The 23,171-nt window shown below is 37.0% G+C and overlaps 1 protein-coding gene across 1 annotated transcript in view; it reads right to left on the bottom strand.

Moving 5' to 3' along the window:
- Positions 1–1,107: 1,107 nt before the first annotated feature.
- Positions 1,108–23,171, bottom strand: part of SLC41A2 (solute carrier family 41 member 2) — a 28,962-nt gene continuing 6,898 nt past the window's right edge. The window contains exons 4-10 of the mRNA XM_070946827.1: positions 19,849–19,993; positions 18,512–18,658; positions 14,054–14,201; positions 11,935–12,014; positions 10,111–10,242; positions 9,057–9,205; positions 1,108–1,934 (exon numbers count right to left, since the gene is read on the bottom strand). Of these exons, the coding sequence (XP_070802928.1) occupies positions 1,749–1,934; positions 9,057–9,205; positions 10,111–10,242; positions 11,935–12,014; positions 14,054–14,201; positions 18,512–18,658; positions 19,849–19,993 (987 nt within the window). The 3' untranslated portion in view covers positions 1,108–1,748. The remainder of the gene's footprint in view (positions 1,935–9,056; positions 9,206–10,110; positions 10,243–11,934; positions 12,015–14,053; positions 14,202–18,511; positions 18,659–19,848; positions 19,994–23,171) is intronic.

Below are 23,171 nucleotides of genomic sequence, written 5' to 3'. Positions count from 1 at the left end.
TTAATGAGCAAGCTGAATAGTTGCCAGCATTTTGAACTATTAAGATGAAGATAACGATCAAGAAATTATACTAGGCCCAAGAGTGTTTGTCTTAATAGAAGTCCACATCTGAACAGTTGGGTCCCACACATTAATCTACTACCATAGATTACCGTGAATCTGCCTTTGAAATACATCACTCTGTAGCTTGGATTTCCATGTAATTTGAATGGAAATAATTAGATGCCAAATGTAATTAATTTTAGTAGAAAATTAAACAATTATAAATTATAATTGTTAAATTCTCACTGGTGGCTTCCAGTGCAGGGAGTAGGAAACTGTGTTGCCAAGGATTGAATGAATATTAATGTTTAATGATAAAATAACTCAAGGAAGTCCACAACTCATAATAATCTATATCATCAATCTTTTTCTTTTCCCAAAATCTAAAGCAAAAAATTTCTTTAAACATTTAAACAAAAACCAGTTTAAACATTTACTGATTTTCATTTGTGTAAATAACAGGCATAAATGGTGTGTAGTGGAAAATGCCCCATTATCATCAATGTACCACAGAAACTAAGAACTAAAGAGTATCTGTGACACTACTCTACAAAGTAGTCATTCAAACAAGCATTAACATTCTGGACACGGGATATGTTTTCCCAGAAACAAGCAATTTCTTTAGCCCAACAGAGCTATGATTAAAACAGTATTCAGTGGAACAATCTCTCATTACAAAATGAGTTGGTATTCTAAATATAAATTTTTAAAAGTTTGAACTGCAACGTATCAGGAAATAACATTGGTTGCATATAATTGGCATGAATGCCTAACTGATTGATTGATTCATTGGTTTAGATTTCGGCAGTCTCTGACTCCAAAGCAATTCTGGGTGGCTTGATAAAAGATCTCCAAGATAAACTAACTCAATAGTATTTCTAATAAGAAGTATTTCTAAAAATAAAAAAATAAACGCATCCACCTGTTATTTCAGAAGTTATATTGTAGTTTCCCCAATACATATCAAAAGCTGCTTTTCTTCTTCTTTAAATAGTCTTGATTCTTTATACATCACAATAAAGGACAAAACTTGAACACCTGAAAACAGTGTCAATGTACCTCTTGAGTTACAACCATTAATTCAACATTATTCTTGTCCATGCATGATCATACTGTATTATCTCTATGAGAAACATATTTCCTATTTCAACTGATTAATTTTCTAGAACAGAGGGTGTTCCATCCTTTTTCTGCCAGCAACTAAAATAAACTGAATATCGAATGTCTTACCTGAACCTGTTTTTCTTATTGATATGCAAAAATAATATCTTTTGCATTATGGGTTATCTCTATTTTATGTTGTGAACCCATTATATCGTATGACTTCAAATGCATAGCCAGACTGCCTAATGAAATGCATGCTACATTTCATTAGGCAGATACATCAGTGGTTAAACCACATCATTCTGTTACCTATCAACTATATTTTATTTCCTGACATAATGCTGGCCAACTTTCTCTTTCTGTGATGAGATGGTGTCAACCAGCCCCAAACACATCTCTGCAGTGTAAAAATACTTGAAGCCTCTTATCTTAGTTTTTTATTGTTTTAAAAAAGTTAAGGCTGTTTAATATCAGTGTCAACACTGAAGTTACTGTAATGAAACTCAACTACTCTCTTAATATATTTCATATGAAATGCTAAATCAAGTGGTCCCTACTCTCATATTTCAACTAATGGGATAAATTAGGCATTATTAATTTAATTAATCTCCTACATCTCCATCTCTATCCCCAATCAGCCACAGAAAATGAAAACTCAGTGCAAGTAAGGCTGTTCCAAGAAGATCTCCAAGAGCAGTAAGGTAAGGAATAGAAAAACTGTCTGGATCTTTCCCTTTTTTCCAGATGTGGTGCACCATCCAGTCAGCAATCCATAATAAGATAAATACCTATGAGAGAACAACACAGGGACATGATTAAATATTATACTTAAACAGCAATGCAACTTTGATGGAAACTTATAGTTGAAAAGTAGTTTAAAAATCAGCAGGTTAAAATATTGTTGGATTTCCAAATACAAACTGATAAAAGTTTTGGCTCACAACACACCAGATTTAACTGTGGTCGAAAAGAAGAAAGCATGGAAAGTTGATGTGGCAATACCAAGTAGGATAGAAGACAAAGAATTAGAGAAGATCAAAAGTATCAAAATACGAAAAGTGAACCTGAAAGATAAACATAAATGGAGTATGGTGGTTTCCTCCTGTCAATTACAAAAGGCCACATATATATTATGTTGGTATACATCCCGGCATCCTAGGTTCTTGGGAAGAACTTGATGCGTATAAAGGCCAAATACCAGAAAAAAAAATTGGCAGGCAGCTGTGATTTCACTTTGTTGTATATAGGTGCCTTGGGTGCAATCCCAAAACAACTGGAGTACCATGTGAACACTCTTGGCATTGGCATTGACAAAATCACCCTCAGTCAATTGCAAAAGGCAGTTTATTTGGAACAGCTTACATCCTGTGCTGATACCTTTAATAATAACAAACAACAACAGCTGCATATCCCAGATCCTTGGGAAGAACTCAATAGGTAGTTAAAAAGTCTAATCTAGTCATCTGGCTGACTAACATCTGAACCATAATCATAATAATTTCCTTGTTCTTTACCTTTTTACAGAAATTGCTTAAACTAAATAACCAACATGCAGTGTTATAACATAAATTAATTTAATCCTTTGGGAAATTATATTTTCAACCTAAAGAGTTCTATAGATTTCTACAGGCAGAAACAAATTTAAAACATTGCAAACTTTGTATGTGTTACAATATTTTAGAGACCAGTTTGAAAGTTCATATTTCTTTAAAAATAATTTAAGTAATCGAAGTCCCAAATCAGAAATGTGTTAAGTATTAACACCCTGAAATAATTTAATACTTCTAAAAGCACAGAACCTTTGATTTTATGCTACAAAGGAAAATATCCATATGGCTACATGATTTTAAAATTATCAAGTTTCTTTCTAGTTTTTCCATTATAAAAGGAACATGCATTATTTAGATAAACATCTTCACTGAAAAAGTCACTATGTAGTCTAAGTTAATTATATGTGTGCTAGGTGTGAGCCTAAGCTAATTATATGTGTGCTCAGTGTGCTACTCTGTAATCCAAACAAATATATTTGAAAGCCTCTCTTTTCCCTGGAATAGGATTTTTTGAGACAGTTCCTCTTTTTTCCCAGACAGACAACACTGGCCATTTAAAATTTCATGCAAACATTTGTTAATCTCCTATTCTTCAAAAACCCTACAAGATAATACTAACAGCACTCATCTCTACTTGAGCAATCTCCTGTCACTTCATACCAAATGTGGGATGTTATTACCTAGTCCCATTATTTTAGCTGACCAAGAAGCCAACATTGAGAGCAATGCAGAACATTTTCCCCTTCCAGTAACCTGAGTAGGTCAGGATTGACTTATAATATGACTCTATAAAGCCCTAGTAAGACCACACCTCGAATACTGCATCCAGTTTTGGTCACCACACTAAAAAAAAAGATGTTGAGACTCTAGAAAAAGTGCAGAGGAGGGCAACCAGGATGATTAGGGGGCTGGAGACTAAAACATATGAAGAACGGTTATAGGAATTGGGCATGGCTAGTCTAGTGAAGAGAAGGACCAGGGGAGACATGATAGCAGTGTTCCAATATTTGAGGGGCTGCCACAGAGAGGAGGGGGTCAAGCTATTTTCCAAAGCACCTGAAGGCCAGACAAGGAATAATGGATGGAAACTGACCAAGGAGAGATTCAACCTAGAAATGATGAGGAACTTTCTGACAGTGAGAACAATCAACCAATGGAACAGCTTGCCTTCGGAAGTTGTGGGAGCTTCATCACTTGAGACTTTCAAGAAAAGATTGGACTGCCATTTGTCAGAAATGGTGTAGGATCTCCTGCTGGAGCAGGGGGTTGGACTAGATGACCTATAAGGTCCCTTCCAACTCTGTTAATCTGTTAATCATATGGCAGTGGGGGGATACAAGGAGTGAGGAAGGGCAACTGTTCAAAAGCAGATGTCTGAAAGTACGAATGGAAAAAAGGAGATTAAAAATGTTGTAAAATGTAAGCTAACTAAAATAACATGACATAACACAGGGATTTTCAAGAGCCCTTTAGAACTTTATTCGTTGGGAATGCCCGGAACATAACAAATATAGTCATGTTAGTTTGAATGAAAAGAAGGTCTTTAGATATCACATAATGTTTAAAAAATGCTGATATCACAGCTTATGTTACAAATAAATATAGATCTGTAGAGCAATCAACAATCACTGAGACATGGTCTGATTCTAACCAAGCTAATCCATTGCTCTTTCTATAAATTCTGACAACAGAGACACAACCTGTATCCCTGTATAAAAATCTGAGCTCCCATTCTACCTTGAGTTTTACACTGCAAAGTCATTTCTCAGCAAGGAGTATCCTCTCTTATCTTACCCTCTTGTCTCCTATCAAAAATAAATGATGTTAAATTGTGTTGGAGAATATTTGGTTTCTGAAAGCTGGATGGAGAAAAACACTACTTTCCAACTGCTATCTGCTGATTTGTCTTTGCATTTCTACACATCCAATGAGTGCAACATATTTTTTTAAAAAAACCCAAAAGAACTACTAATATTATGCTCAAGACCATCTGATGATACACAATCATCCACATTACTTAGCTGACAGTTTTTCAATCAGCCAGTCTTTTGTTATTTCAGAGTGCCAGGATCTGATTGCTAAAGTGAATTGTTTACTTGCAGATCTCTGCAATTTTCTAGGTGTTAGTCTTCACAAATATCTGATAATAACCATTTATTTAGAGATTATGCCTCCTTTATATTGCTAAAACATCAAGAAAGGCCACCACACTGCTCACGTTATCATTTTATTAATTTTTCTTTTCAAAATCTAGTATTGTTGAATTGCTACTTTAAGTCAGGTTTGTCTAGCTACCATTAGAAGATAAATATTCCCTCATGAACATTTGGATCACTATTCTTAGTAAGAAAGGATCAACAGCCAATCTAATGAATTCTACCTTACATGAAAATTTGCAGAACAATTCTGATTTTAAATAAATAGACAATTGCTGTTTCCAAGATAAAGTTCAGTGTAAGTTTCCCCATTACTTGTTTATTTCCAGTCCTATTAAACATACTGTTTTTCAATTTTGGCAACTTTAAGATTTGTGGACTTCAACTTCCAGAATTCTCCAGCCAGCGTGCTGCTTATGGAATTCTGGAAGCTGAAGTCCACACATTTTGAAAGCTGCCAAGGTAGAAGAATACTGCCTTAGCATAACTGTGTTCTTAGATTTCTCATGAAGATGTGAACATCTTTTACAGGTAAACATCTTTTATAGGTAAACTCTTTACAGGTTTAATCAAAATGAGGAAATACAGGGACAGGTTTTGGGAATCACAAACTCTGAATCATGAAATGGATGACTTGGTTATTGCTATCTGACATTCAATTTTATGTGGCCGACAAGTCTTAAAATGAAGACTTAAAAAAACCTGAATATTGTGCAAGGAAACTATACTGTCAACTTTGAACTGAACCCTGGCCACAGCCATCTCTCTGTTCCACAGGTGCCACACAGGGGTGAAGGGGGGAAGTAATGGAATGCATTACTAGACACAACAAAGAGCTTTTTCATGAGAACTGAGGTCATCTCCACTGGCCACAGATATGGTTGGGAAAGGAGTGCCTGAAGAGCTCATCAGTTAATTCAATTGGCCAACGTGACCTCTGACACTTGGGAATGGGGTTATTTCCTAGTTTAATTGTACTGAAACCACGGGAAAGATTTTGATTTGGCTTCCCATTGAAGCTGTGCCGATATGATGTACTCATTAAAGAAGACCTTTGAGAAGCAGCCAAGTCTCAGGGTTCTGATTCGCTTGAGTTCATTAGTCAGAGCCTTGACACTATGCATTCTTATTGTCACTATCATTTTTCTATTGTTTCTATTATTTAAAAGAATCTCATTAAATCGGGTTTCCTTCAGAAGTTGTACCATCACTACAGCTTTTTAAGAAGAGATTGGATAGTCATTTGTCCAGAATGGGATAGGGCAGTAATGGCAAACCTTTTTTTCCTCGGGTGCCAAAAGCATGTGTGCCGACACCCATAATGCAATGCTCCCCCCACAGGCCCCGCCCCCCATGCACGTGAGACCCCTCCAGCTCCCCCCCCCGTATGCCTACGTGACCCCCATTTTGTGCTAACAGGCCTCACTGAAGCCTCCTGGGACTAAAAACATGCTGCGGGGGGACACCCCCCCCACGCCCCATTTTTGGTCCCAGGAGACTTCAGGGAGGCCTGATAGCATCAAACCGGGGGTGGGGGGGGCACCGTACCCACCCACACCCCGGTTTTGTGCTAGCAGGCCTCCCTGAAGCCTCCTGGAACCCAAAATGGGGTGCAGACGGGGCGCTGCACCCCCCACCCCCGCATATGTGCATGCGAACCCCCAGCCCCCCACATGTGCACAACCCCCCCGCACATGCAAGTGTGTCTCCCAGCAGACTCGAAAATCAGCTGGCCGGCAGGAGGCGCGCGGACATGCATGGTGGAGCTGATCTGGGCGTTGGCTTGCATGCCTGCAGAGATGATCACATGTGCCATAAGTTCACCATCACGGGGATAGGATCACCTGCTTGAACAAGGGATTGTACTAGTAGACCTTCAACAAGGGATTGTACTAGTAGATCTCCAACTCTGTTATATATGAGTAATTGTCTCAAAGCAAGAATATCCATTTATTTATGTATGATGTTATAAAGAATATATCCATCATTTGAATATGGGTTATTTTCTCTATTTACTGCAGCACTATAGATAGATTTTCATTGAATTGAGGTTTTGTATTAGTGTCAGGGATTTCTTGATCCATAAATGAAAGTAGCCACATATGCTATAGTATGTAATATCTCCATATCTTGTAATGGCAATATGTATACATCCTAAGGCCACTTGAGACTGTAATAATAGCTTTTTTTTTAAAAAAAATACTGCAGTAATTATTTGTTCAGCTGAAATACAGACAATTCCTCTACTTGGTATGTTTTTTATCCTTGGCTGTGCACCGCCCTGAGTCCAATAGGAGAAGGGCAGTATATAAATTGAATAAATAATAATAATAATAATAATAATAATAATAATAATAATAATGATCAGAATTGAGCCCAAAATTTCTGCTGTTAAGTGAGACAATTATTAAGTTAATTTTGCCTCATTTTACGACCTTTCTTGCCCCAATTGTTTAAGTGTATCACTGCAGTTGTTAAGTTAGTAACAAGTTTGTTAAGTGAATCTGGCTACCCCACTGACTTTGCTTGTCCGAAGGTCGCAAAAGGTGATCAAGTGACCCTGGGACACTGCAACAGTCATAAATATGAGTCAGTTGCCAAACATCTGAATTTTGATCATGTGACTATGGGGATGCTGTAACAGTCATAAGTGTGAAAAATGGTCCTAAATTACTTTTTTCAGTCCTGTGGGAACTTTGAATGGTCACTCAATGAACTGTGGTAAATTGAGACTACCTGTGATCTGTCTGTGACCCAGACAGCTGTTTCCATTTGAACAGTAAAGTCATCTTCAAGTTGAGTTCAACCAATGACTACATGGACATAACTACATGGTTTTCTTGGCAAGGAAGTGTTTTAGCACTATCTTCTCCTGGATTGTGTTTCTACTTCCCAGTTTAGCCTACAGTTTGGTATTCTCTAGTCCAGGGGTGGGCAACAGTGGCCCTTTTACAACCTGTGGACTTCAACTCCCAACCTGTCTCAGGAATTCTGGGAGTTGAAGTCCACAGGTTGTAAAAGGGCCACAGTTGCCCACCCCTGCTCTAGTCCATCCTAGGGCTACACAGGCCTGATCCTGCTTAGCTTCTGAAGCCAGAGAAGACTGGTCTGTTGAGGTCACATGTTGAGACCATTTACATTTTAAGACCCTTCATCCAAAAATTAAAAGCAACAGTTCTAAGAAAAGACAGATAGACAAGTAGGTAGATAGACAGAATAAACTATGTTAAGTTTGGCTATTTAAATTTCTTACAAAAACTATGATATCTTCACTTCCAATTTCATAGTAAATCTACAAATGTTGAGAATAAAAGTAAGTGCTACATCTTTTTGAACAGTGCAGTCCCAAATGGTGCAGCTGATTAATTATACTGGAAAGTACATTCAGCAGTTTTAAAGTTTTCATAGAGCTTGTAGGTCATTTAAAAATGCAAATCTTTTGTAACTTAAATACAGTTACTTTCATGTCGACTTTTTTGTTTTTATGTTCTGGCTTCTTTAAGATATTGAACACAAATAAAAATTAGGACTGGGGTGCAGATTAATATTAAAATGCATTGAAAATCTAAAAACGAAACAAAAATTGACATATCAGTGTTAAGCCGCCATCATCATAAACGCTATTAAGGCTTGTTGAATCAAATACTGAGATAGGTACAGTATGTGCAGTTTAGCTATTTGGTTCCTAATATTCGAGGGCAGCAGATTTTAATGTAGCTAATAAAAGGACAATGAGACCTAAATATAATGGCCAGAAGAACTGAATAATACAAAAGGATAAAAACATTTTTATACAACATAATTCTTTATAAAATTTGAGCATGCTGTATTGTACCCCACGAATCCTTCCAAACTAAAGATGCAAACACTGGATTTTCTTTACCAATTCATGATAATCATAAAGCAGAGGTCCCCAACTCCTGGTCCATGTACTGCCACTGGGCCACAGCAATCCAGAAACCAGGCTGCACAAACAAATGAAGCGTCATCTGTGGGATAAAGGCAGCACACGAAACTACGCCCCATCAAGTCCATGGAAAAACCTCTCTCCACAGAACCGGTCCCTGGTGCCCAAAAGGTTGGGGACGACTGTCATAAAGTATCACTGAGGTACCATTTTGAGCAGTGGTGAACGAAAAGGGGCTGAGTTGTTACATCCATAAATAATCTATAAATAATATTTTTAAAAATGTTTTAGCCTTACCTGTAGAAGTGCTGTGAACAAATATACCACAATGAAGATGGGTGTCAAAGATGTGTGACCACTTTTCATTAAATGAATAGTGTACAAAAATATTAAATGCCCAGGAATCACCAACAGCAGAAGAACTTGAGCTGATTTATTATTTACTCCTGTAAATAAGAATAAGTAACACTGTTTGCCAATAAGAAGGTTACTGATATTTTCATTGGGTAATAAGATGACATTATTAATTTCTGTGGTTTTGAAAAAGAATAACGAGAAACAAAACATAACAGACATAAAAGAAACCAGACAGTTAAAAAGACACCAATAAGGACTGGGTACATCTGATTTAATATGTCATAATGACTGAATCATTATCATGTGCAAGCATGTTGAAAATCAAAGGAATTGGCTTCTTTAAATATCCTGGGCTTAATGATGAAATGACATTTTACTGTCATGAAAAAAAAAATCCAGCAAAGGGTTTTCTATACACACTGCAGAAATTAAGAAATCAACAAACAATATTTTTGCCTATGGAAATTCTCAAATCATCCAAGTCATGGTTGTCCCAAAGGTGTTTTTCAGAAGGCAACTGGACTTTTTTGGTTTTTTTCCTTGAAAACGTTTCACTTCTCATCCAAGAATCTTCTCCGGTTTTGAGAAACGAAATATTTTCAAGGAAAAAAATCAAGAAAATCCAGTTGCCTTTTGAAAAGCACCTTTGGAAGAACAATCTTTTTCTGAAATTTTTTAGATTATGGAACTAAGCTCACTTTCTAACTAAGGCTAGTAACTACATTTACTGCTTTTTTTAAAAAAAAAAATAGCAGTCCTACAACCCTTGAGAAACAATGCTGCATATAGGAAAAATGAAATAGAGGCATTTCTTCAATGCTTTTGTTTGAATGCTGTACTTGATTCTAATAATGTACAATGTAATCTGTAAACCTCCATAAATGAAATACAGCTACCTACCAATATCTTTAATCATAATATTTTCTTAAAGTACTGTAAATAATAACTGGGAGAGAAAAATCAGAACGTAAAGAAAAAGCAACACAGCTTGTACCTGTGCCACAAAATGTTCTGCATGGATAACAGCAGCCTTTGGCTTCTTCTGGTAATTCTCCAGGAACACTATGTAAATGTAAATAAGTCGAAATTCTGCTGGCTTGAATTGCTACTAGATTACCACCAATCCCTATAGAGAACAGGCAGGAAAAATACCATTGTTTATTCATGATTATACAATAAGGCTAAGAAATTGGTCTAGCACTTTTTATGTGTGCTAATACTTTATTGCTGCCATATTCAATACATAACTGTCTTATTGCTTCGTGATTATAAATAGTCCTTGACTTACAATCATTTGTTTAGCGACCGTTTGAAGTTACAATGGCACTGGGGAAAAAATTACTTTTGACCAATCCTCAGCTTTCTGACTGTTGCAGCATGCTCATGGTCATATAATCAAAATTTGGGCCCTTGGCAGCTGGCATGTATTTATGACAGTGGCAAAGTCCCAGGGTCACCTGTTCACTATTTGTGACTTTCCTAGCCAGGTCCTACAAGCAAAGTTAATGGGGGAAGCTGAATTTGCTTAACGGCCATGTGATTCGCTTAACAACTATCACAAAAAAGACCATGAAATTGGGCAAAACTCACTTCAACACCACCTTGCTTAACTAAGGAAATTCTGGTCACAATTGCAGTCGTAAATCGAGGATTACCTGTATTAGCCAACAGCTTATTACTGTTGCCAGCATATTTATGTAATGGTAAAAGTATAATGGGAGCTACATGGATGAGGGAAACTAAACCAGGGCAATCATCTTAAAAATGTGTTGTATTTATGAAACAGATCTTTGCCTAACATGCTAAAAAACAGGGAACTAATGCTGATGTTATGAAGGGAATATGATTGCTGGTCCTAGCTATGAAAATTGTAATTTCATATGATATAAAACACGGGTGTCAAACTTGCCGTATCACGTTGTCGTCACGTGACGTTTTTCCCCTTCACAGAATTGGGGTGGATGTGGCCTGCACGTGACGCATTCGGCCCACAGGCCACCAGTTTGACACCCGATATAAAATGTTTTTGGCTATTGTTGTATGTAGTATTCCATATACCTTTATAATTGTGTGGGCATGCATGTGCATACCCACCAACCCTCTGCCCCCCCCCACACACACAAAAAATTGGCCTGTTGGAAGCTCTTAAAACCGTGGCTCTTCCCTCAGGCTTTGGGACCAGAGTATTAATGGAGCCCAATTTGGATGTTTTGCTCTGCTGGTTGACAGCATGATTATTGTTACCTTGTATCTTTTATTGTTAAGTTTACTATGTTCATATGTATATTTTGTTTGTAAACACGTTAGTCACCCACAGTTATTTGATTAACATGGGTGGCCAGATAAATTTTTGCTAATTCTAAAACAGTTTTCTCGTTCTAACAATTTTACATTAAATATATGTAGAAATATAACTACTTAGGCATCCATACTGATTATTACAATGTTACAAACAGAGTTATTACTACCGGTATGTGTGTATTTGTGTTTGTATCTATCTGTATAATGTTCACAGAAATCTTTATATAGAAGTACATAGAAATGTCTAAGACGACGTTTTAAAATATGTATCTGGGATCTAAATATATAAACTATGTGAGGTTTAAAAGTATATTTTTTTATCCCCATCTGATCTTTGAATGTATATTTATCTTTTTACAACAGAAAACCAGGAACTGTTTTTACTCTAAAATTACAGTGTGACTTTACAGTAGTACATACCCACCCACTTATGTCTCGATTTGGTCTGGAATATTTTTTTACCTAAGTAGCATGCAGTGAACCACAGCAATTTTAAGAAATTCCATGCCTCCCTTACCATTGATTACTGGAGTATAAACAACAATCCCAACCAAATTAGGATCAGATACAGTTGTATCCAGAATAAGGCCACCAATACTGAAAAAGAAAATTGAAATTTCAGACAGGGCTAGTCAGACTGCATAAACTATTTTGAACAATTGTGGCTTCATAAACAAAACAGAAATAATTTGGAAGCTATGTATGTCTGTTACACATTTTGCTATATGGTTTCTAAGAATCAATCTAACACAACCAGGAAATATTCTTAACATACCTATAAAACATTGAACTGTGCTAGAAAAGTTAAGTTTGAACATACTGTAGATATTTGTGATGAGATGGATGGCAAGCAAATTTAAAAAATAAAGAAATAAAACATTTACCCATGTTTTATTGTAAAATCTACTTCTGCCAACAGAAAACAGAAAACACAATCTAGTACTTAATTTTATCTTTCAGATCAGTACAATAAATAAAATATACAATAAATTTAAAAATTAACCACACTGAAGTCTTTTGAATCTAAATGGATAAAATGTAAGTTTGTGCCTGCAGAATTCCACTCATGATCATATTCAGTTTTAAAGCCTTATACATCTTAAGAATAATCACCTCTCACTGCAGTTTAACTGCACCTTAAAACTGTACAGGGTGCTTTCATTTTGGAAAGCTTGTTATTTATAAGGGGTATGCAAAACATTTTGACGTTGAAGCATTCCAATGACGATTGAGGGAACTAGGAATGGCTAATCTAATGAAGAGAAGGATTAGTGGTGACATAACAGCAATTTTCCTGTATGTGAGGTACTGTCCCAGAGAAGGTGTTGACCTATTATCCAAAGCACCTAAGAGCAGCACAAGGATTAAACATTAAACAGAGATTCAGCCTAGAACTAAGAAGAAATTTCCTGACAGTGGGAACAATTAACCAGTGGAATGGCTTGTCTTTAGAACTTGTGCTCCATCACTGGAGGCTTTCAAGAAGAGATTGGATAGCCATTTGCGCGGAATTGTTTAGGGTGTTTAATTAAATAAATGTCATAAATCAACTTCGAGCCATGGTGGTGCAGTAGTTAGAATACAGTGTTGCAGGCTAATTCTGCTGACTGCCAGCAGTTCGATTTTCACCCGCTCAAGGTTGACTCAGCCTTCTGAGGTTGGTAAAATGAGGACCCAAATTGTTGGGGGCAATTTGCTGACTCTGTAACCAGCTTAGAGAGGGCTGTAAAGCACTATGAAGTGGTATATAAGTCTAAGTGCTATTGGTATTTGGGGGGAACAAAGGGAACCTCTGTTTTTCAAGAGGCAGGTTAGGAATTGCACTCCAAGACATTGTTGGTTACCAAACAAAGACATGATTGGAGACAGGACAATCCCCATGGTTTAATGTACATTTATTTAACATTATTTTCCTGCAATTAATAATTTTCTCTCTATTGAATTAGAAATTGCAATTTCATGGCAACATTTCTAGAGCTTTGGTGGTGTGTTGGTTAGAATGAAGTATTGCAGGCTAACTCTGCCCATAGCCAGGAGTTTGATTCATGACCGGCTCAGGTTGATTCAGCCTTCCATCCTTCCAAAGTCAATAAAATGAGGACCCAAATTGTTGGGGGAAATATGCTGACTCGGTAAACTGCTTAGAGAGGGCTGTAAAGTACTATGGAGTAGAATATAAGTCTAAGTGTTATTGTTTTTGATATTGCCTTGGCGGCTACACTGAACACATTTGTATATATATATAAGTTGGAGAAGATGTGCCTTCTATTCTATGCTTTAAAAAATCAGCTTATGTAATTGTGTACACCTTCCCAGCATCTTACTTTATTTGGTTTGGAACCCTTTTAAACATTTTCTAAATGTCATTAAAGCTCCTTACCAGTACCAGTAGCGGAAATTTTGAGCAGTTCAGAGAACCAATAGCGGAAATTTTGAGTAGTTCGGAGAACCAGCAAATTACCACCTCTGGCTGGCTGGGAATGGGGATCTTGCAATATCCTTCCCCTGGAGTGGGGTGGGAATGGAGATTTTGCAGTATCCTTCCCTTGCCAGGCCCACCAAGCCACGCCCACCAAACCATACCACGCCCACAGAATTGGTAGTAAAAAAATTTGGATTTCACCACTGCACCTTACCTGCTAATGACCATTGCAGTTATAACAGGTTCCCACCCGGAATGGAGGACTATTCTTGTAGCTGGATGCTTAGCAGCAATTATAATCCACATAGGAGTCAGAGCCAAGAAAAAGGCACCAACTAAAGGAGATATATAAGAATAGTTCTCTAGAATTAAAACAAAACGTTAGGCGTTATCATAAAATTCTGAGGAAATTAATTACTAGTTTTTATGAGTATCTTCTCTCAGACTGAAACTTTTCTTGCAATTCTCCCTCATTCTAAATAAAATTATTAAAACATCCTTTGTTATTAATAAGGCTTAATTGCGAACATATATCTCATGATTAGAAACACGATTTTATGCCTGAAAACCATAGATACCATTTGGTACATCTATGACAAACCATTCTAATCATTTTGTCTTTTTTTTTTTACTTTCTCTGATATCTGATAAAGTAAATGATATTTAAACTTTCATATTGCTTTTACTTTGTATTGTTGCTTACTTTATGGCTTACTTGTATTGCGTGTTTTAATACGGTTTAAACTATCTTATTGTTTGGATTTACCTACTGTTCTAAGTTTGATAGTAGAATTTATTTATTTATTTATTGGTTCGATTTATATGCCACCCTTCTCCGGAGACTCAGGGCGGCTTACAATGCGTTAAGCAATAGCCTTCATACAGAATTTGCATAATTCCTAGTCTCCCAGAAGAAAATATAGTATAGCCCAGATATGGCAATATCAAAGTAATCATTAAAAAAATGGATTGCTAAAGGAACAACGAAAGGTTATTGAGACCACCAGTTTGATCTTATCATCAAGTTTTTAGAGGGCACTCTTATTGAAAATTCACAATACTTATGGGTTCTAAGGTTCTTTTGCTAACAACATTTTCTACTATTTCCGAAGTAGGATTCACCATAGGATTATTTCAGAAGGTGATAGTATCCAGCTAACTTTATTTAGAGCTGAAAGGGATGGGTCTAATAAGTACCTAGACAGGATGCTTAAAGGGCTGTAATCTAGACTGGAAAGTAGAAAACTCAAGAAAGGTTATACCAAATGTTTGCGTCAGTAATTATAACTGACACTGAAAATAGTTACCATTGTTTATTTATTTTAAAACACTTACATAATTTGCCTGTACTGTAACAATCCTAGGAGGTGCACAAAACAATAAACTCCCAAATTATCAGAATACAACTAAATAAAAACAACAATGCAAAGGCATGCATGAAAACTGATATTTAGAGCACTTTTTTTCCAGAAGTACTTACACTAAAACAATTACAAATAAAAATATTAAATGTATCCTATGTTTGTATTTTAATCTTAGGGGCATTTAATAGGAATTACTATCTACAAAAGCTTTCTCGAGCTATTCAAACTGCAACCCAACAGCACCCTCTAGTGCTTTAAAGGGATATTAAAAGAGAACACAAGTAGTCCTCAACTTACGACCATAATTGAGCCTAAAATTTCCATTGCTAAAGCAAGACGGTCCTTAAGTGAGTTTTGCCCCATTTTATGACCTTTCTTGCCACAGTTGTCATATGAATCCCTGCAGTTGTTAAGTCAGTAACACGGTTGTTAAGTGCATTTGGCTTCCCACTGACTTTGTTGTCAGAAGGTCACAAAAGGGAATCGCATGAACCCGGGATCCTCCAACTGTGATAGATACATGCCAATGGCCAAGTGTCCAAATTCTGATCACGTGACTACGGGGGACACTGCAAAGGTCTCAAGTGGGGGAAGAAGGGAGAAGAGCGGGGAAAGGAAGGGGAAGTAGAGAAGAGGAAGGAGGAGGAAAGAAGAAAGTAGAAAATGACAGAAGAAGGCAGGGAAGGGAAAGAGAGAAGAAGGAGAAAAAGAATTGTTGTAAAATAAGGGAGAAGAGAGGGTAGAAGAGCAACCCCGAATGTCATTAAAAAAATCTTTTTTTTCTTTAGAAAATACATGTATTTAATATATGTATATATTATATATACATATATATGTATGTAAGTCTTGGCGTATTCAGGTCTTTTCCCGTGTAAGATTGAGAGTATCTTGGCGACGTTTCGACGAGGTCCCACTCGTCATCTTCTGGCTGCTGTCTTCGGCTTCGTGCTTGTGCAAGCAAAGCATGATCGGAGATGTCGTCTCTCTATAAATACTGGTGGGGAGATGTGGAGTGCTGGCTTTGTTGTTGCAAGCGGGTTGGTTGGCTGTGTTGTGACGAATGGGACCTCGTCGAAACGTCGCCAAGATACTCTCAATCTTACACGGGAAAAGACCCGAATACGCCAAGACTTACATACCTGTACCCATGAAAATCTACGAAAACATATATATGTATATGTATATGTGTGAATAATTATGAATAAGAGAATGTACATTTACAATATGTTTATCTATATAAATAAAAATGTAAATGTTCGTTTGTTCAAAATCTTAAATGTCCGAAAGTTCTTCACCGATTGCTTTGAAATTTTGACACAACGTTGCATTCAAATACACACGTGTTTTTATATACCTACTATATATAGATGTCACACCTGTGACAGGTAAAAACATGCATTTTTGAAAAACAGCGCCATCTGACAGGTAAACACATGCTTTTTTGAAAAACAGCACCATCTGTTGGACGTAAAAGCAACACACGCTATACTAAATATTTCACGATTCCATTTCAATGTTTCCGATTGCATTGTTAAATTGAATTTTCCTAGATTTTGATTTATTTTCATTTTGATTTAATTATTTCGTGCAACATTGCGTTGGAATTGAGCTGTGTCGTATCCCTCTGTAGCTCAGGTCACGCCTACTTTGCCTCCGTCCCACCAGTCTTTTCACTCAGTCGATTGGATTCAGACCTGAGTTGCCTTTCTCTACGTTTCTTTTTGGACTTTAACGTCGCAGCACTACAATGGCAGGCGCAAGCCGGGTCTTTTCCCCTCAGCGCCGCCACCGCCAAACCCACAAGCAAAATGGTGGGAAATGTTAACCACCGCGAAGTGTCCTCCCGACTAACGGAGTATGCCGTACTTTTGGCAGGGACCCCGATGCCGCCTGTGGTGCGGAGAGCTGCGAAGGTGAAAGCGGTTATACTGGCAAGCCGGGAAACCAGCTCTTACACCCACGGCAAAGTATCCTCGGGGGCGTCCGAACACAAACCTCCAGATGGCTGCTGGATTCAAATTATTTGTCGCTGGCCAGCGTCCCGGATCCCCAAGAACGCGAACTCACCGATGGCAACCCAGGCAGAGGCCTCCGCCAATCCCACGACGCGCAGCTCTCCCAATACAAACACCAAATAGGTAAAAGTCCAAGAAAGCAATTGATTAAGTGACGTTAAAGTCCAAAAAGAAACGTAGAGAAAGGCAACTCAGGTCTGAATCCAATCGACCGAGTGAAAAAACTGGTGGGACGGAGGCAAAGTAGGCATGACCTGAGCTACAGAGGGAAATTATTGGCACTCAGTCAAAAAATATTGTATACCCACAAGACTGAGCCACAGCAATGCATGGCCGGGTACAGCTAGTAAGAAATAAAATAAAAAACTTTTTTAAAAAACAAGTGTGAAAAACGATTATAAGTCACTTTTTCTAGTGCTGTTGTAACTTCGACCAGTCACTAAACAAATGGTTGTAAGGTGAGAACTATCTGTAGTATAAAAAGCAATTGAACTGAATACAGGTAGTCCTCAACTTAGAACCACAACTGAGCCCCAAATTTATGTTGCTAAGTGAGAAATTTGTGAAGTGAGCTTTGCCCCCATTTTACGACTTTTCTTGCCACATTTGTTAAGTGAATCACTGCAGTTGTTCAATTAGTAATGTGGTTGTTAAGTGAATCTGGTTTCCCCATTGACTTTGCTTGTCAAAAAGGGGTCATATGACCCCGGGACACTGCAACTGTCAGTTGTCAAGCATTGGGGCATCCCCACATGACCATGGGGATGCCCCAATGGTCATAAATCACTTTTTTTAGTACTGTTGTAACTTCAAATGGTCACTAAGTGAACGGTTGTAAGTCGAGGACTACCTGTACTTTCAACACTGTTCAATCACCCTGTCTGTTCTTTCATAAATCTTTCATTTATAAGCCCTGTGATATCCAGATATTTCTTCATTTTTCTTTTTATTTTCTTATTAACCATATAAAAATTGATTCAGTTTAATGCCATTTAATCTCATAGAATAGAATAGAATAGAATAGAATAGAATAGAATAGAATAGAATAGAATAGAATAGAATAGAATAGAATAGAATAGAATAGAATAGAATAGAATAGAATAGAATCATACTCATGCTGATGTATCTGAGATATCTGGAAACACATTTAGTTTCAAGTAAGTGAACTCTTCTTAAAAGTTTTCCTGTCAAAATATTACTCAAAGGAAATATATTCAACGGGATGGCTGGGAGTTAAGATAGTTGGAACTGGTGAATTAGTTCTTACAAAGGAGCGTGAAAGAAAATACTTACCAAGGCAATCATATAAACCCTGGCTTAACCATGCCAAAATTGCAAGCGTGATTAGATCTCCAAAGCTGGCTGCAATAGGTGTGGCGACATTGTCAGGATTTATGCCGGTTTTCTTAGAGCCAACAATAACACCAACCATTATTATGCCTAGAACCATTGTAATAGAAAGTGGGTCAATCTTATGCTGTAACTCTATATTCAAAAACAGAAGAGCAGAGGAGTTCAAATAAAAATGTTCCTTATTTCTAAATTCAATTATAGACTATTTTATTACCATCTTTATCATTGCTATGTTTAAAAATGACATGTTATGAAAAATTGCTTTATGGCAAATGCTTTAATAATCATTTTTAGATGTAGTACAGATGAAACCCACAATTGATAAAGTTGTTAAACAAAGATTCCGCTGACACTCACCTCTGCTTTGGATGCATTTGCACAGATGAACTATATTTAATGTACTGTTCATTCATATGTCAAGGTATTGTGTTTCTAACTAACAACCCACAAATTTATAGTGTTACTTCTTAATCAAAGTAACATATAATGTTAAATATGTTTATAGCAAAACCATTAAAAAGATAATTTAGACTAGTTATGAAAGTACCTCAGAAGACTACAGTACTTCATTTACCACCGTTGTTTTAAATAAGCTCTAAATTTCTATAAAAGAAATACATTTATATTCTTCAACCAGATTTTCCATTCTGTCTTTTTCTTCTGTTTTTTTTCTTTTTCCTTTTCTGCTGATATTCTTATGTTGAATTTTAGATTGTACATTCACTCAAGTGTGGACCTATCATCCATGTAACAATGATGCTTATTATAGGTATTAATTTATGACAGTTCTCACTGCAATGGACTCTGATGATAATGATAATGTATCAATAAAACAATACAGTCCAATAATAATAATAATAATAATAATAATAATAATAATAATAATAATAATAATAATAATAATAATAATACATAATTTACTAGCCAAAGAGGAAAATAATCTGAAAGTTCTGGTAGGCCCAGATTAAAATCAAATATTTCTGTTAATAAAAAAAGAATTTATGTTTGGTAGTTGGCAAGAGTTATGCTTTCTAGGTTCAATGACAAATATGGGCAAATAAAAACCAATGACTATGAATGAAAGTGATAAATAAATAAATATTATAAACTCAAAATACAATTGTAATTTGCTTATTTGTACTTATGGAAAGAGCCATCTACCATATGCTATCTACCATTAGACAAGAGTCTAGTGAACTTAACCTTACTCTTTAATAATAACATTAATAATGTTAAAATTAATGGTGTTTACATTTAAAATATTACAATTTTTTTACCCTGTAAAAGTGATGCTATGAAGGCTGTCGCTACACTGCTGGAACACAAAAGAATCGAGTGATCAAGATGGTATTTCCCTTCAGGAATCCAACCCAATATGACTGCTGCCACTGCTGCCAAAAAACCAACTACTGTTGCTTGTACCTACAAAATAACAATAAATATTTAACATGAGAAAAGGTAGACTTCCCTATAAACACAATGGAGATTATACACAGTTCTCTATAAAATTGAGGGTAATACTCAGGAAATTAAGCAGCTATCAATGCAATGAACTCTTAGTATACTAAATGGAGATTTAATGGATTTCAGATACGATGGACAAATTGGACAGCATGTGCATTTAATAGACCCAATTCACTGTATCCAAAATACTCAGGATGATTTACCATTTCTGCCAACTGAGTTACCACATCTTGATGCAATGGTTAAAATATAAGTTGTGATGTAATTGTTGAAAATGGTGTACTCTCGGTTTTAACAGACAATCAGGAATATTGGCCTTACCTTTCCCCTGTTACATTTAGCATTTACAGCACTGTCATCAAATGTCAGCATTTTTTGCACATCTACCATCATCGTCACCACACCCTTATTACGGTCACACAATAAAATGCATAAATCTGTAACAATTATTAATAAAACTTTTTAAAAATGCAATAAAAATACATAAGTTACTATAATAACTGCAATACACAGTGGCAATCATGAAAATTTGTGCCAAACCACAACTGCAGCAAAGACGCAAATAACAAATGTTAGCACAAAATCAGGCAACCTGGAAAGAGATACCAGGATCCTGCTCAGATAAAAGAACTTGACAGATATTGTGCTCTCTACCAGAATAATTCTTTAAAATGGGATAAAAATATGTCTTCCAAGAATTCCTTTAGAGAGCATAACAAAGGAGAATACAGTTTATGGATTGCATAGAAACATCTCCGTATGGGTATAAGCACAGCTGAAAAGGAATGTTTTTATACCTCTTTCACAAAATTGAAAATAGTAGAGTACATCATGCCTGGTCAAAGTAAAAACCCCATGAAATTTCAGAATTAGAAATGAAGAGAAGACAAAATGATGATTCATGCCCCTATAACCATGAAGGCGAACCTATGGCACATGTGCCCAAAGTGGCATGCAGAGCCATGTTGCCTGGCACGGCGTTGGCCGTTTCTCTTCTGGGTTTCTTGTGTGCATGCGCACACAACAATCAGCTAGATTTTGTGCATGTGGCAGTGCCGGGAACCAGAAGAGCTGGTCTTCCATTTTCCAGCGTGAGCATGCGTGCTGGCCAGCTGACCGGCACGTGTGCATGGGTGGCAGTAACCGGAAGACTTGCTGGTGCGCCGGAAACCGGAAGTACCTTATCCGGTGTGCGCATGCCCCCTGGACAGCTCATCTTCATGGTCGTGGCCCTGATGAGCACGCACGTGCTTGCGAAGTGCTCCCTTTAGGCACTTGGTGCCGAAAAGGTTCGCCATCACTGCCCTATAAGAAGAATCCATAATCTGTGGGGTTGGATACTACTAGGCTTAAACTAGTATTAACATTTCAGATGCAAACCCCAACAAACAGTTTCCAAAGAGAAATCTAGGGTCTTCAGTTTACTATTAGTTTTTGTTAGCCAGGTTGATGTAAAATGGTCCCTGAAAACCAGTGGATCCAGACCCAAAAGAGAAAACATCAATTTCATCCCAAAATTCAAGTCATAGAACCAGGTTCTGGCAGCCATAGAAACCATACTAAGATTCAAAATGCATTTGGAACTGCAAGCGCGGCTTTTATAAATTTGGACTGGACTGCTTCCAAGCTATTAAACTTTGTAAAAAATGCAAATCGGTACACCATGAAGAAGCTGAGAGATGACCTTAGCAAGAAAAACTTTGCTAGCTGCGGGAATAAAATGTGCCTGGATTGAATAGAAAACTCTTAAGAAAACTGTGAAGCTATACTGGGCTAACTTGCTTGAGAAGAGAAATGTGTGCCCAAAATAAGCGTAGAATTGCATGCCAAGATATTTGCAAATACATACCTGATCTCCATTCCTTTGCCATTTAGCTAACCTACTGTTGTGTCATGCAAACACTAGCGGTCAAGGGTTTTTTTTGGTAATTTTGGTAAATTGTTCTTTAAGGCAAAAAGAAGCCAGTGCCATCAATGGCCCCCTCACTGCCACCTGGAAAACTGATAAAATGTTCTCTGAATGTGGCAATCTGGGAATTGCACAATCTGCTAACACTGGGGAATGATGATTAGATGATAGAGAGCTTTAATTATTCAACTGGTATACATATTAAAGGGGGGGGCTAGAATACCTTGCCTTATTTATTTTTTTAAAATAGAAATAGCATCAGATAGGTGCCCTCAAGGGGAACATCTGACTCTCAATGAAATGTTTTAGAATAAAGAGTTTGAATAAGAAGCAACAATTTTTTTAACCATTGAAGATTCCTGAAGTTTTGGCCATGGCCTCTTCCTTGGAATCAGATCAAAAGCAGATCTGAAACCCACAAAGGCTGCAAAAAGAGTGCCTTTGGGCTAAATGGTGCAAGACCAGCTGTCTAAGGTTGAACGGTCTCCTCTAAATCCTGTTTATTGAATATCAACATGAATATTTTCACTTTGGATCCAATCCAACAGTTTTAAATGAAGATACTTCCCATATAGTTGCTTACTGTATTAAGCATGCTCTTTGGTCTATAGTTGGCAGGGTTAAATCTATTTCCTGTATTCTTATAGAGAGGGATAGCTATGATCTCATTCCACTCAGATGGAAAAAGTGCTTATATTATTTACTTCTTCTTCTTCTTATTGTGCCATGTCCATCATCGGATGTTGGCGATCATGTTGGCAATCCTATTTTTGTCAACAGCCGTATGAAAAAGTGCTGCTGAGTTTTGTCCAAACCAATCCCTTAGGTTTTGAAGCCATGATGTTCTTCTTCTGCCTGGGCCTCGTTTGCCTTCAATTTTTCCCTGGAGGATTAAGTGAAGGATGCTGTATTTTTCTGGGTGTTGCATCACATGTCCAAAATACTCTAACTTTCGCTTTTTAATGGCTTTGATTATTTACTTAAAATAAGTTTTTTTTAAGAAAAAGTCAACATTGGGTCTTCACCAATCTTTATTTTCTTTTAACAACTCTCGAGGAATGAAATTATCTCCAGGAACTTTCCCAGATTTCAACTGCACAGTGAGATTCCTAGCCTCAGCTATAGACACAGAAGCAAATCAGGAGTCACTGCTGGGGAGGGAGCCACCACTGGATTAATTAATCAGAGAGAGGTTTTTCTTATATTTCTTCTCCTTGCTTCCAAAAT

Source organism: Pituophis catenifer, unplaced genomic scaffold (assembly GCF_029215685.1).
Source record: "Pituophis catenifer annectens isolate HBS135680 unplaced genomic scaffold, rPitCat1.0.hap2 SCAF_7, whole genome shotgun sequence".
NCBI lineage: Eukaryota > Metazoa > Chordata > Lepidosauria > Squamata > Colubridae > Pituophis > Pituophis catenifer.
This window is presented reverse-complemented; position numbering and strand designations above follow the sequence as displayed.